Raw genomic sequence first — 14,208 nt, forward strand, 5'->3', positions numbered from 1 at the left:
TTAAACACGCACAGTACTTGAAACATCTGCTTAGCTGGGGAATTATGGCAAGTGTGATTTAGTTAATATGATTATAGAAGTCACACCGGTGTAATGAAATAATAATGAAGGCACGTTACACTGAATTAGGTAATGTAGAAATCATTTTAATCCAAGAGACAGAAACAGCAACTAAGTAAAAAAGCTAAATCAGTTTTGTTGTGCTTTTCTTAAATAATACTGATGAACAGCTGCATCAATCACAGCTGGGATCATGCTCATTATATAATCTAACATTTTAATTTTAAGTAGATGCATGTATCTTTACTTGGGAAAAAACAGTCTTTAAAATAAAATATTTCATTTCTGTTGTTCTCATTTTGTCTGGGATAAGAGTTAATTTTCTTCACAGTAGCTAGTACAGGGCTATGTTTTGGATTTGTGCTGGGAACAGCGTTGATAACACAGGGATGTTTTAGTTATTGCTGAGCAGCACTTACACAGAGTCAAAGCCTTTCCTGCTCCTCACACCACCCACCACCAGCACAAGGGGCTGGGGTGTGGGCTGGGGGTGCACAAGGAATTGGGAGGGGACACAGCCAGGACAGCGGACCTCAACTGACCAAAGGGACATTCCAGACCATATAACGTCGTGCTCAGCAATAAAACTAGGGGAGAGACTGGCGGGCGGGACTGCTGCTCATGGACTGGCTGAGCACTGGGGACTGGTGGTGAGCACTTGTTTTCATTTGCATCGCTTGTCTTTCTTGGGTGATATTTCTTTCTCTTTGTTATTTTCCTTTTCATTACATTTTTTTATTATTGTTATTACTACTATTATTATTACTTTTTTTTTTCCAACTACTAAACTGTTTTTATCTCAACCTGAGTTTTCTCACTTTTACACTTCTGATTCTCCCCACCATGCCCCCAGGGCAGGGGTGCAGAGTGAGCGAGGGCCTGTGTGGTGCTTAGTTGCTGGCTGGGGTTAAACCACGACAGTGTTTATCAAAGTAATCTGAATAAGACAAACCAAAAAGCATTCATCTAGTGCTTGTCTTACAAAATTACATATTAAAGTACTAAAGGCATTTATCCGCTTCATGGTTCACACGTGTTCATATCTAACTTCCACCAGCCTTCACAACCTACTCATGAACACTCTGAGGTACACAAAACATATACAAGCAAAACTATTAAATAGTTCCCCTTCAAAACAAAATAACTTACCTTAGCTTCTTCCTCTTGTGCTTTTTTCACAATTGCTTGTAGCTGTACTTCACGTTTAAATTCTGCGTGGAGTAATTTTTCCTCCATCATCCTGCGTCTTTGGTCTAATAATTCTTCTTTCCATTTCCGTACATCTTTCTCCTACACGTGAGTAAATTCATTACTGATGCAGTAACTGAAAACAGGGTCTGAATTTTCCTCAGAATTTTCTAATATTTGAAGCTTTCTTTATGGTAATAAAAGATTTTGATGCCCTACACAAAGCCTGCATTAAGTTTAACCCAAAGTACACTGGATTGCTAACTGCTTCAGTTTGGTGAGGTTAGCATTTATGTTGGAAACATGCAACACATTTCTACTTTTATTGTGCCTCCCCTGAATGTGAGTCAGTATAGTACGTCAGCAACACTCTCACAGAAGTTCACGGTTTGCAGCAGTGCTTTTTTAATACCTGTGATGTGTGAGCCATCTGTGAAAACTACATGAACTCAGAGGAAAATTTCATTGCACTGCTAGTTTTAATCTCTTACCATTTCTAGACTATGTGGTAAAAAAAGCTTTTCTGAAATGCGGCAGACCGGCTCCCTTGCATTATAGAAAGCTTACCCTCTCCATTAATTTTTGAAGCTTCAGCGTCTTTTCTTCACGTAACTTTTCTCTCAGCTGTTGAGCTTTCATTTGTTTCTCTTCATGTTTCTTTTTGGATTCTGCTATTGTTCTTTTAATAAAAGACAAAAGCAGAGCAAAAGCAAGTGAGACAACATTAACTGACAGTGTTGCAAACAAATCCATGTCATTTTCAGTAAGAGAAAACCAACAGGCCACTGGAGGGCAATTGTTTCCCCTAAATGTAAATAGTGTTCTGCTAGTCTTCACATCTTTATTTACTGGACAACGTAGCATGAGCTTAGTTCATTATGAAAACAATATACTGATTTCTAGAACACTTTCCACCCACAGAATTAAAGAAAGTAGATTTATGAACAGTTTCAGGCAGCCATGAGTTTGGTTGCTTGCTTTCACCAGCTAATCAAGACAGGTAACAACTCTCAAACCTTTTGCGTGACGGTGACGACAGTTTCTCATGCATGTGTATTCCATGCCCAGGTGGACGTGCAGGCTCTTCTTCCACTCTGTCTCCCCAAGAATTACTCTGGCGCCATGATTCACGAGCTGTACATAAAGAAAACAGAGACTTAACTAATTTAAACACACTTTTCTGGGAGAAGTGCAATTAATAAGGCTTAGTTCCTCTTGAAGTTCTCTCCCAAATGGGTTCTCTTAAGCCTGAGCAAGGTGCAAACAGACTAAAGTATCTCTAATCCCTGTGCATTTTCAATGCTTAATGATTTTATTACGCTTTTATCGAAATGTTAAGACAAAACTAGATGACAAATTTTCAAATTCTAATATAGAGATGGGGGAAGAGAGCTGAAGAACAAAGACACACAGAGACGGTCTGAACACCCAAGTCCATCTTTCCTAAGGAAATAACATAAAAAATTACATCACTTGAAATAGTATTTAGATGTTAGGGGGATCTTCTGAAACCTTAACTAGCCATGAGTAAAATGGGCATTTTTCTACATTGTGCTGCCATTTCAACATAAGCACAGTAATATATGGAATATGAGCCAGCAGTGTGCCCAGGTGGCCAAGAAAGCCAATGGCATCCTGGCTTCTAGTAGAAATAGTGTGACCAGCAGAAGTAAGGAGGTGATTGTCCCCCTGTGCTCAACACTGGTGAGGCCACACCTTGAGTATTGTGTCCAGTTCTGGGCACCTCAATACAAGAGGGATATCGAGGTGCTGGAGCGAGTGCAGAGGAGGGTAATGAAGCTGGTGAAGGGCCTGGAGAATAAATCTTATGAGGAGTGATTGAAGGAGTTGGGACTGCTTAGTTTGAGGAAGAGGAGGCTGAGGGGAGACCTCATCACTCTCTACAGCTACTTGAAAGGACACGGTAGAGAGGTTGGTGCTGGTCTCTTCTCACAGGTAATTAGCGATAGAACAAGAGGGAATGCGTTCAAGCTGCAGCAGGGTAGGTTTGGGCTGGACATTAGGAAAAAATTCTTCACAGAAAGAGTGGTCAGACACTGGAATAGGCTGCCCAGGGAGGTGGTGGAGTCACTATCCCTGAATGCGTTTAAGAGTCATTTAGATGTGGTGTTAGGGGATATGGTGTAGGGGAGAACTTTGTAGAGTGGGGTTGATGGTTGGACTCGATGATCCCAAGGGTCTTTTCCAACCTAAATGATTTTATGATTCTACATGAAAATTTACCTTCATAATCTGCCAGAACATCATTCCAGTCCATAGACAAACCGCAGAAAGATATGCTTCCATTGCCCATACCAGCCTGAAACGTAATATGATCCAGACAGTAAAAACATAAACCTTAATGCACAGGTGTACACACACACACTAAACAGTGCCAACTCAGTGATACTCAGCAATGTTTCCAAATTGAACTCGCCATCTCAAAAACAGATGCTGTTTCTGACAGTAGAGACGGAGACTTCTGCTGCACCGAGAGTAGCTCCTGTGTGGTAGCAATGAAAATAGCAAGTCCCAGCTCTCCCAGTTTCACACACAAAAACAGGCAGCAGAATGACTGCAACACCAGAGGACTTTGTACCACTCAGCAGCACAGTGCTAATGAGGTTGGTAAGACTAAATATACCTTAGACAGTATGGCATAACTATTACATGGCACTATTTACTTTATCTGCATGTAAAACAGGCTACAGTAATGCAAAACCAAACACTAACAAATTCCGTATTCATACTCTGCTAACATCAAAGACCGCTTGAAGTTGGGTACTTTAAAATAAATTGAACACTCACAGAGAAATCACTATCATTGTCAGTCTCGATATTAATGTCGTTGTTTTCCTCTGCTTCAATCTCTCTAGTTAATTGCTCTTCTTCTGCAATAGCACTAGCGATGGCTTCTTCATTTGCCTTTTCCAGGCGATCTGCTAACTCTTCTTTCTTGGCAAGGACTTCTGCCATAGACTGTAGGAAACATGAAACCAGAAAAAACCCCAAATCAGCAGCAGGTGCAAAAAAGCGGTTACCATATAGTCAATATGAATTATACATTTTGTTCAACTTCTAACTACTTGTAGTTCCTTTACTGCTATATTTTGCGTAGGTAACTGAAATATAAACCCTGCTAAAACTGTTAGCAACTATTAACTCATTTAATAGCTACGTGAAACATGAAATTAATTCTCATTCACATCATTCCAAAACATTATTACACAAACACCGTCATTAAAAGCAACAAAGGCAGTTCTTCTCTAATTATTTTTTTAAATACCTAGTCTTACGGACTAAGCAATGCACACTCCGAAACATTAATGGCATGCCCTGCTGTGACCTCCAGAAAAGGAATCATGGTCCAAAGCATTATTTAAAGATGAAAATGGATCTGCAGATGAACTGTATCTGGAAACTTTTCTGTAATTAATACAACAGATTCTCAGGCTACACAACGGCAAGAGAGTTAGGCAAGAATGTAAGCCTGAACATGCTGACTGATTGTCTTCGCCCTCTCTGATGTCCACTATTAACTGGTTCATTTCCACTCCAGCTACCAAACAATACGCCACAATACACAAATCAGTGTTCAAAGCAATCTAATCAGGAGTAGCAATACGCTCACAGAAGATACAGATCCCACCAAACTGTCAGCGTCCTGAACTGTTAATAACTGAGAATCGGAAACAATGTTAGTGGATGAGATACTAGAAATCATCTCTAAAAACAAACGGATACTTGACTTGGAAATTACCTAGCAGAAGTCCACTTTGTAAAAGATGATAAAGGGAAAGTGATTTACAGGAAAACAACTGCAAATCAGAATTTTAATCTGATTTCTGAAAAAAATAAAACAAAACATAACCTAAAGCATAACCTGGATTTTACGTAGCATTACTGCAATTCTCCGCTCAGAGAACCCAGTAAAACAGACACACCTTGAAACCTGATGAATTCAACAGACAATAAAGGACATTCTTTTCGGGAAGCCACATGAAAACAGAATACTGACTTCACATTTCTTGCTTAAGAATGGCATTCATCCAAACTGCTAGTTGTATAGAAAGATCCAAGAGAGCAGTTTAGCTGGTCTTAAAAGGCAGAGGTCTACATTTGTTTCTAACAGAATTTTGATATCCCATGTGTTTCCAGTCTGAATAAGTAGCAAAATTCAATGAGCCTGACTTAAAACAACTGATAGCGGAAGGAAATGAAAAATTATGGCAGACATATATCCAAAAAAAGTAATGAGAGCACAGATCTCTTTATTCCAAGTAACACTTTTGTATATTTCTAGTTTAAGTTCAGAAACTTTATTGGAATTAAATTCTATCACAAAAAGTACCTGTGCAACAAATTATTTTTTCTACAGCAAGTACCTTATAGACTTTACAGTTTCTACAGCAGGCTAACAATGAACACTGTGCAACACAGAATGAGAAAACTAAGGCTTATATTTATTATTTACTCAGAAATCTTGTAAGATTTCTTACCAATCTGGCAGCACTCACATTTGAAATATCCGACGGATCCATCTCAGTTTCAGTTTTAGCCTTTTCTGTTTGATGCTGGTCTGTAGTATTAGTGCTTAGGGAGGAAGCTTCATTAATCTGCACAGTTTTTGAAGTACAGTCAGTATTTGTGAGAACTGGAGGCATCTCAGAAACCGTTTGTGAGGAATCTCCTTGCAATGGTGTGCCAGTGCTCCCATTGTCTTCTGAGGCGTGTGCTGTGAACTAACAAGTAGCATTGACAAAATTAACAAAATGTAACACACTGATTTTTAAAGTCACTAGAGTCAAAAGGATTTTAACAAAACACCTGGCGACCTCACAGTGAGCAATGCAAATAACACCACATGTATTTCAGTTGCTCAAAACCTTGCGGAAGTTGGATCCTTCTCCCGGAAATCTTCTATGTATGAGATGCGCCTAATGCTGAGTTTTTGGAAAACATGGGAAACCCATACACAGCATTGTAAAATATATGGTTCATCTCATGATTTTTAACTCGCCTATTTGTGCCAATCTCTTAATGTGTTTCCATAAATGCAACTGAAATAGCCATTATTAGTGAATAAAAACTCTAGACAACACTACCTTTAGAAAATGCTCTAAAGAAAAAGTTTCAAGATTTAAGGTTAGAGTGTGGTTCAAAATTCTACCAACCTGAGTCTTTTCAGTAAGAGGACCATCAGACTGATGGAAAGGATCTTTCTGTACAAGCTCCGTGCTTATGGATGCATCACTGTCAGTGAGTGAACTCCCACACTTATTCTCTGCTGGTGGTGAAATGACATTTTCTTTGTCACTATCACCTTTGGACTTTTGTGATTCTGCAGCTACAGGAGTTTTTGTTGCCAAAGCTGTGGAACGAGATCGAACAGGCCTTCCACGCTGAACTGTTTCCCAGCCCTCTGCATCCTTTCGATCTACATAAAAAATAAAACACCCATTTTCAGAAAGGAAGACTTATAAATAGAAGTATCATAAACAACTATTTTATTACAGCACTACAGAAGTTACACGATAAAAATGTTCTCTTTAAAAATCAATACCAAGAAAATAAATTAAATATTTTTAGCAAAGCTTTTTACTTCAAGGAGTGCTATCAGTTCCACAAACACTGAACAACTATTCATGGGACCAGACCTGTTACTTCAAGAAGCTAAGCTGCTCATACACAAAACCATGTGAAAAACGGCAACGTTTACTTAAGGGTTTTGTGCCTGTGTTGCTAGTTCACAAGGTGGTAAAGCACAACAAAGCAACCACATTCTAATTCTTCTTTGTAGCAACAGTAATGCGAGAGGTCTTTTCTGAAAATGCAAATTGCGGACATAACGGTAGGTCTTAGTGTGGAAGGTGTTGTCCAGAATGTGGCTTACTATTCTTCCAGAAATTTTTTCTTTACTTTTTCAATTTCTTTCATTCTGATAACAAAAATACACCCATCAGTGTCAGCTTCTGGAAAATTTCTTTTCCTGAATTCCGGGAAATAGCAAAATATCGCTACAACGGGACTGCAAACTGAAGGAGAAAACAGAGTCATTTTCTTCAGTTTACTGTGATGGCTAAATAGCTGTTAAATACAACTTGCTGATCAACATTTCTGATATCTAATCTTGGTACACACCTAAAAACCCTTTAAAGTTACATTTGTCTGCCTAAAGTATCAGGTTTCAGTGTGATCAGACTTCTAGAATATCAAGGTGAACCCTACTCTCCATTTATAACATTTTTGTGGCCAGCACTTAATACCAGTACATAATTTCCCATACATCTTGAAATGACTGTGATTCTTTTGAGATGGTACAAATCACAAGTGTGAAAGGTAAACTCATGTGTGTCTGTTTGCTGAACAAAAGTTCTTGCAAAAAACTCAAAAATTAACTATGCACAGTATTTTCCGATATACTTTTGGCATCATCTATTTTTAGGATCGTTCACATAAAGGGAAGAGAAGGGTGATTATTTTTACCTGGAGGAGAAGAGAATCCGAAAACCAACACTAAATTGCCTGCTTTACAGAGGGGAAAAAACAATCTACAATAGGAAACAACTTGTACAACAAGATGCATTTTCTGGGTTCTAAAGCTTTTACTAACAAAGATGGTCCTGCAGCTCAGGCATAAAGATCAGAACTCAAACATTCAAGTTTAACATAAATATGAACAGCAATAAATATGAGTCTATTTAGTTGTCAAATAACATAATTTGGAACACCCAAGTGGTGGTGAGAAAACTGAATGATTTGTATATTATGATGAATTGCACGTTACCAACTTAAAGATGGACTTAAAACTTGCATTTCTAGAGATCTGATTTTTAAAAGCAAGATATAAAGTGGTGTAAAAAAAAAGATAAAAGTGTTATGCTCTCTAAAACTACTGCCTGCTTTCAGTAGGAACACATGATGGTTAGGTTACCAGAAGTGAACCATCTTTATGGACTGCCCATAACATCTATATACAGGTCAACACACCCATAAGGAGATAAGAGAACAAAATATTTTTTCTTCCTTTCAGAACATGTACGTTTATTTTAAAGCAATTTACAGTACATAAAAAGGACCTATCTCAACTCTAATTTTCATGGTCAAAAATCCTTGAGACTTTTTAAATTTCCCTCCAGGGCATGTGTTTCTGGCAACTCAAATTCTGGTACCACCACTTTCACCAGAAGCGCTACGCTACAAAGCAGTGCAGCGCCACGGTCACAGGACTGTCAATAAAAATTACGATTATTTTAGGTAAAAGATAAAACTATTGTACCTACTGGACTGACACATCAGCAGTAACCAGTAAACTGGCCCAAACCAGAACTAATGGTACTTGCATACTTCGCTACCCTTGGCATCTAGTATTTTAGAAACATTAAGTGCTCATTTAACTACTGGGTTCTTTTAACATCTCAGGATGAAACACAGCAGCATAGACCAGTGGCTGGTGTTAATCATGGGTTACCAGTGAAGTTAACAGGACTGTAATGAAATTTATCTTAGCTGAGCAGCTCACGCAATAGCTGTTTTCACATAACTATAAATTGTTCACAAACCTTAACAATATTGATAATATGACAGATGCAAAAAGATAATTCGATTCGATATTTTACTGTTGAAACTGTTTTTACTGTAGAAAATTTGATGTACATTTTAAAGTAAACAAAATTCCAAAACTTTGTGTGAATGACTATAGCTGATCTCTTCGGATTACTGAGAGTAACCAGAGACAGCACACCTCTGCAAAAAGCCTTTCTGTGTTCATTCCCCTTCTGTGCACTTGCACATGCTTCAGTATGCACCACTGATTAGAGAGGTGAATGGCAGTCGAAAAGATACAGATTTTATTTTTTGCTTTACCACACTTTCCATTTGACCCCTGTAAGCAACTTTGGCTTTATTTTTATTTCTTCATCTTTATATGGAAAAAATCGTATTACCTACAGGACCAAGTGATGGAAACATGTTATTACCCTCTCAGAGACAATCTTATCTCCAACAATACTCTAGGGAACAGGGTTTCAATTCCGCAAGAATCACAAACAGATTTACTGCAGAAAGCTCGAGGCACACAGCCTGGGTAGAATATGGCCCTGCGGTACACGGGACAAGGCCTGCTTAGGCGCCTTGTATATCACAGCTGCTCCTACCCCACTCACTTTTGTAATTGGTAGGACCAAAAAGATTTTGCTGTATATAGCTTATGATAAAATTCGGCCAAAACACTTCTCTGGCAAGTAATATGCAGACAACAAAGACACCGTTCAGAAGCCTGCTGAAATCAGCCAAAAAACATCTATTGCTTTACTGCAGCAAGCAGACTTTTGGATTGCGATTCCTTTTTCTTATTATTTGCAAAACAATATTGTTGAAAGATTTCACTTGTATTTGTTCCAAAAATTGAAGTCAGCTCTTAAGGCATATTTTCTACGTTAAAAAAGATCAGCAGATCCCTTTAGTAGTATCTACTATGTAAGGATAATTTTACTATCATCTAGATAATAAGATATATTAATCTTATATATAACTTAATAATAATTGTACTAATATCTTCTACTTTTACTAATATCTTTAATAATATCTACTGAAGTTAATTCCACCAATAAAAAAAAATATTCTTGCCTGCCTTGCCTAGTTGATTTCTTGTTTCACGGCATAATTCTTAGTACTCTAAAATGATAGCATTAATCATAATAAAATTGTTCAGAGCATAGCAATGCCATAATCACACTTACTACACTACAATAAGAACGAATCTTTTACTAAAAGTCATACCTGTTCAATATTTATTTTGTATTTGTTCACTCTCAGATTCATAATTATAATTCAAGACTCATCCAATTATTTTAACAGCACAGAAATACTTGTGTTTGAAAGAATATTGTTTGGCGAATTCTTTAAATAGAAAACAGTTTTTAATGCAAACACGGATTCAGACTGTTGAAATATCTGGAATCAGTTTTAGCAGTTTTATGCCATTTGACAAGTAGCTGTGCAAAAAGAGTTACTTTTTCATTTTAATTCACTTATCAGTTTAGTATTCAATCACTTCCAGGCATGTTTATAACAAAAAGTTTGCACAGCCAATACATTTATTGACATTAGATCACACAGTTCCTAACCTGAAGCAAAGTAATACTCAGTAGGGCATCACCCTTCCTCCCTTCCTTCACTTCTTTCCCCATTGCCTGGAATTGTTTTCATATAGCCCGGTAGCCATCTCCACATGCAAAGCATCACATGCTGGGTTTGATTACTCCCAGAGTTTTGTTAATGAATAATTCATTTGACTACCTTGATCATTCTCTAGTTTCACTTGAACTTCCCTGTCCCTCCTTGCTCTTGTATTACATGGATGTGACAAGCCATCTGTTATCTTGAGGCCCTCAGAGCCACCAGGGCCCTTATTCTTTCGAAGTTACTCCATCTGGAAGAACTGGCCAAGCAGCCCTACAGGCAACATCAATAAAATAAATCTAGGCAAGCTTGTGCAAAAACTCTTAGGAGTTCTCCTCAGGAGATGAGTGTCCCTTCTTAAAAATTTACTTGCAAGTGATATACTACCAAAGCCTATTTGACCTTCCCCAGCCACTACTAAACTTCAGCCCCTATTTTATTTTCTAAATCTAAAGTAGTATTACTAGATCTGAGAGGCATTTTGTAAAACCATGATTACTTGAGAATCTCGAAGCAAATCTAGAAACATGAATTCAGTTCAAACACAGTTACAGGGCAGAAGACATGAAAACCAGAACAATAAAATAAATGAATAAAAAAACACATGAAGAAACCGTAGTGGTGCAACAAGTAGTAATTTTACAAACCATAACAAGAGCTGATGAGTTAACAGGAGAGACTTTAATTAGAGATGTTAATTGCCAGACTACTTTTAATGGTCATTTAAAATTACAAGAGAGGGGAAAAAAAAATTAAAAAAAGAAAATTAATACAAAATTTTCAACACAAATTGTGCTTAAGAATTCGCAACCCAGTCAGGAATAAACTGTCCTTTGCTGTCTGTGATGACATTGTTCTCAACACGCAGAAGTTACATCTTCCACAAGACCAGGTGCCAGCATGTCTGAGCCCAAACCAGGACAGTTACTTTAGAGCACTGTATGTCCTGCAAAGTCTGAACTCTTAGCTACAGTACAAAGAATATCTATTCACAACTATCGACATGAGCAATTAATACAGGAAAGATAATTAATAAAACTAGATTTCAAGTGCACCATCAGAAAAAAAAACGTTTGCTATTTCCGAGAAGTTTACATGTTCTTGACTGCCCTTTCTCCTAAATTATGTACTACAAGAGAGATATGGACATACGTGCTGGAACGTGTCCAGAGAAGGGCCACGAGGATGACCAGAGGGCTGGAGCACCTCTCCTATGAGGACAGACTGAGAGAGCTGGGGTTGTTCAGCCTGGAGAAGAGAAGGCTCCGAGGAGACCTTGTAGTGGCCTACCAGTATCTTAAGGGGACCTACAAGAAAGCTGGTGAGGGACTTTTTAGGATGTTGGGTATTGGTAGGACTAGAGGGAACGGATTAAAAGCAGAGATGGGACGATTCAGATCGGACATTAGGAAGAAGTTCTTCACCATGAGGGTGGTGAGACACTGGAACAGGTTGCCCAGAGAGGTGGCGGAAGCCCCATCCCTGGAAGTTTTTAAGGCCAGACCGGATGGGGCTCTGAGCAACCTGATCTAGTGGGAGGTGTCCCTGCCCATGGCAGGGGTGTTGGAACTGGATGATCTTTAAGGTCCCTTCCAACCCTGACAATTCTATGATTCTCTGTACAAACAATAAAAAAATTACACTAATTGCAAGCACCTACTTCTGGTATTAATACACACTCTAAACTTGTATCACCTATCTCACCTCTTGCCACGAGCAACTGGGAATCCATTTCATGCTAGGCTATTGCCTCTGTGTACTACTGCTACTAAACCAATCTTTTCTCTTGCCACAAACTGGTCAGATAATAAGACTAGACTACGTTTCGTGATGTAGAAAACACTCAAGCATGAAAGACAATATTATTATTCTTAAAAATTCATTAGAATATTGAAGGTAACAGTAAGTTTAACGAGGGAAATGAGATATGATGATTTAACCTAATTTAATTATGCATCCAGAAAATAAATAATTAAAGAAATATCTGGAAAAATAATGCATTTTCTCTCTCCCTAAGGACTTATTTAGCTAAATTTGGAAATTTCATCAACCATGAAACAGATACAGTATCATGGGCGATACCACTCACCTACTTCACAAAACCACTGTGAGACCTAATGATAATGCTATTGGGAAATCACTGGAGAAAAGGTGTTTTAGGGAAATCTTGCCACTGTAAGGCCCAGCTGAGCTTTAGGGCAGGCAAGAAAGCATTAGAGGGAGGCAGGAGGAGCCCTCCCTCCCACAAGGCCAGAATGCACCCAAGAGCTGCGAGTCCATTAGCTGGTGAACAGGCAGAGCAGATGATACACAAGCCTCATATCTGCTTCAATAATGCATATGAAGAGCCTTTGTGAGTCCCTTTGCGTCAACTTCACAGATTCTCTTGTGCTCCAATCAGTGAGGTTAATCTGATTTTACCAAAGTGATTCTAGCCTCCATACAAAGGATAACATGCTCCTAAAGAGAATCTGAATCGTTAAAAACATTACAATTCAGCCATGTGAAAACAATTTTAATTCTCCAATGTTGAATGTTAGAGATAAGAGATTCTTAAGAAAAAACAAAGCCTCTAGAAGAAATGACTGTTATTTCTTAAAATGAAGTGTTTCACGTCTGAACTGTATAGTACATTTAATTTTGAAAATTACTGAACACTTACAGGCCAGTACTAAAGGACCTAAGTGGTTTTGCTCTTTTTGGAGCTCATCAGCTACAGGTAAATGCCAGTAAAACAGCACAACACTGACTCTTCAACCCTTTAAATGCCTAAAATTAGCATAAGGGTAAGGCCTTTTGTTTTCCTTTTAGCCTCTTAAAAATGTGTTATCCATATGGAAGTGCAGATCAGTTTTATTCCCTGTGTAGCTAATAAAATTCTCCATATACACAAGAATGTCTAATAAAGGTATTTTAACAACAGCTTGGAGTCTGTCACTTTAACATGAGTGATAATCAACAGAAAAAGGTTTCGTTATGAATAGCATCAACTACTGGCAAAAATTAAAAGTGGAATTACACCTTCAGTTACAGTGCTGAAAACTCAGCGAAAGGGCTACTGTTCTCTCACCAGCTCACTGCAACTATAGACAGCAAGGAATTCCCTCATGCAAACAGCATCAATCAATACCCATTCAAACAACCATTTTTAGAGTACGGCTTTGGTTATTCTTTTCTAAGCACAAGAATCCACAAGCTGCTGAACTCACTTATGTTAAATTGCAAGACACTTGGATAAGGAAGTTTAGTTCCATAATATACCACAAGTCTCCAAACCACTATACGTGACTTCTACTACTACTAGGTTGAACATAAAACTATCTTAAATTAATACATGCTTTTCCAGTAATTTTTCTTTAAATAAATAAAAAAATAAATAAATTATAAACATTTCTTTTTAATTTCTTTCAGAATATCCAGTTCTACATCCTGCCTGCTGATTTTGCACGAAGTCATCCAGGACCACACATGAAAAAAATAAATGGAAAAAAATGCATCTCTGAAGACAATCTCATGGTTCCACTGTGTGCAAAGAAACTAACTTTATAAACCAAATGGTAAAGCTTTTTATGTTTACAACTAGACAAATCTCTTCTAGAACAAAAGACTCTGCATCAAGCGTTCTCCAAGGAGAATCTTTAGAGAAACAATTCATAACTGAATGTGGTAACTCTTGTCTTCAAAGAACAAAACATCACTTGTTACTTCAGCACAGTTCTAATAACATCGTCTCCCTGGGCACATAAAAATATCTTGAGCTCTTTTACAGATTCCTGG

General features: G+C 38.0%; 1 protein-coding gene across 6 annotated transcripts in view; it reads right to left on the reverse strand.

Moving 5' to 3' along the window:
- Window positions 1-14,208, reverse strand: part of SCAPER (S-phase cyclin A associated protein in the ER) — a 163,810-nt gene that overhangs the window by 115,108 nt on the left and 34,494 nt on the right. For 5 of the 6 annotated variants that reach the window (XM_054213745.1, XM_054213747.1, XM_054213750.1 and 2 more), the window contains 7 exons: window positions 6,423-6,685; window positions 5,748-5,990; window positions 4,057-4,227; window positions 3,493-3,568; window positions 2,265-2,382; window positions 1,816-1,927; window positions 1,210-1,350 (listed from right to left, as the gene is read on the reverse strand). In XM_054213745.1, the coding sequence (XP_054069720.1) occupies window positions 1,210-1,350; window positions 1,816-1,927; window positions 2,265-2,382; window positions 3,493-3,568; window positions 4,057-4,227; window positions 5,748-5,990; window positions 6,423-6,685 (1,124 nt within the window). The remainder of the gene's footprint in view (window positions 1-1,209; window positions 1,351-1,815; window positions 1,928-2,264; window positions 2,383-3,492; window positions 3,569-4,056; window positions 4,228-5,747; window positions 5,991-6,422; window positions 6,686-14,208) is intronic. The other variant, XM_054213746.1, reaches the window with a different exon arrangement.

The sequence above is a fragment of the Rissa tridactyla genome, chromosome 9 (genome assembly GCF_028500815.1).
Source record: "Rissa tridactyla isolate bRisTri1 chromosome 9, bRisTri1.patW.cur.20221130, whole genome shotgun sequence".
NCBI classification, from domain to species: domain Eukaryota; kingdom Metazoa; phylum Chordata; class Aves; order Charadriiformes; family Laridae; genus Rissa; species Rissa tridactyla.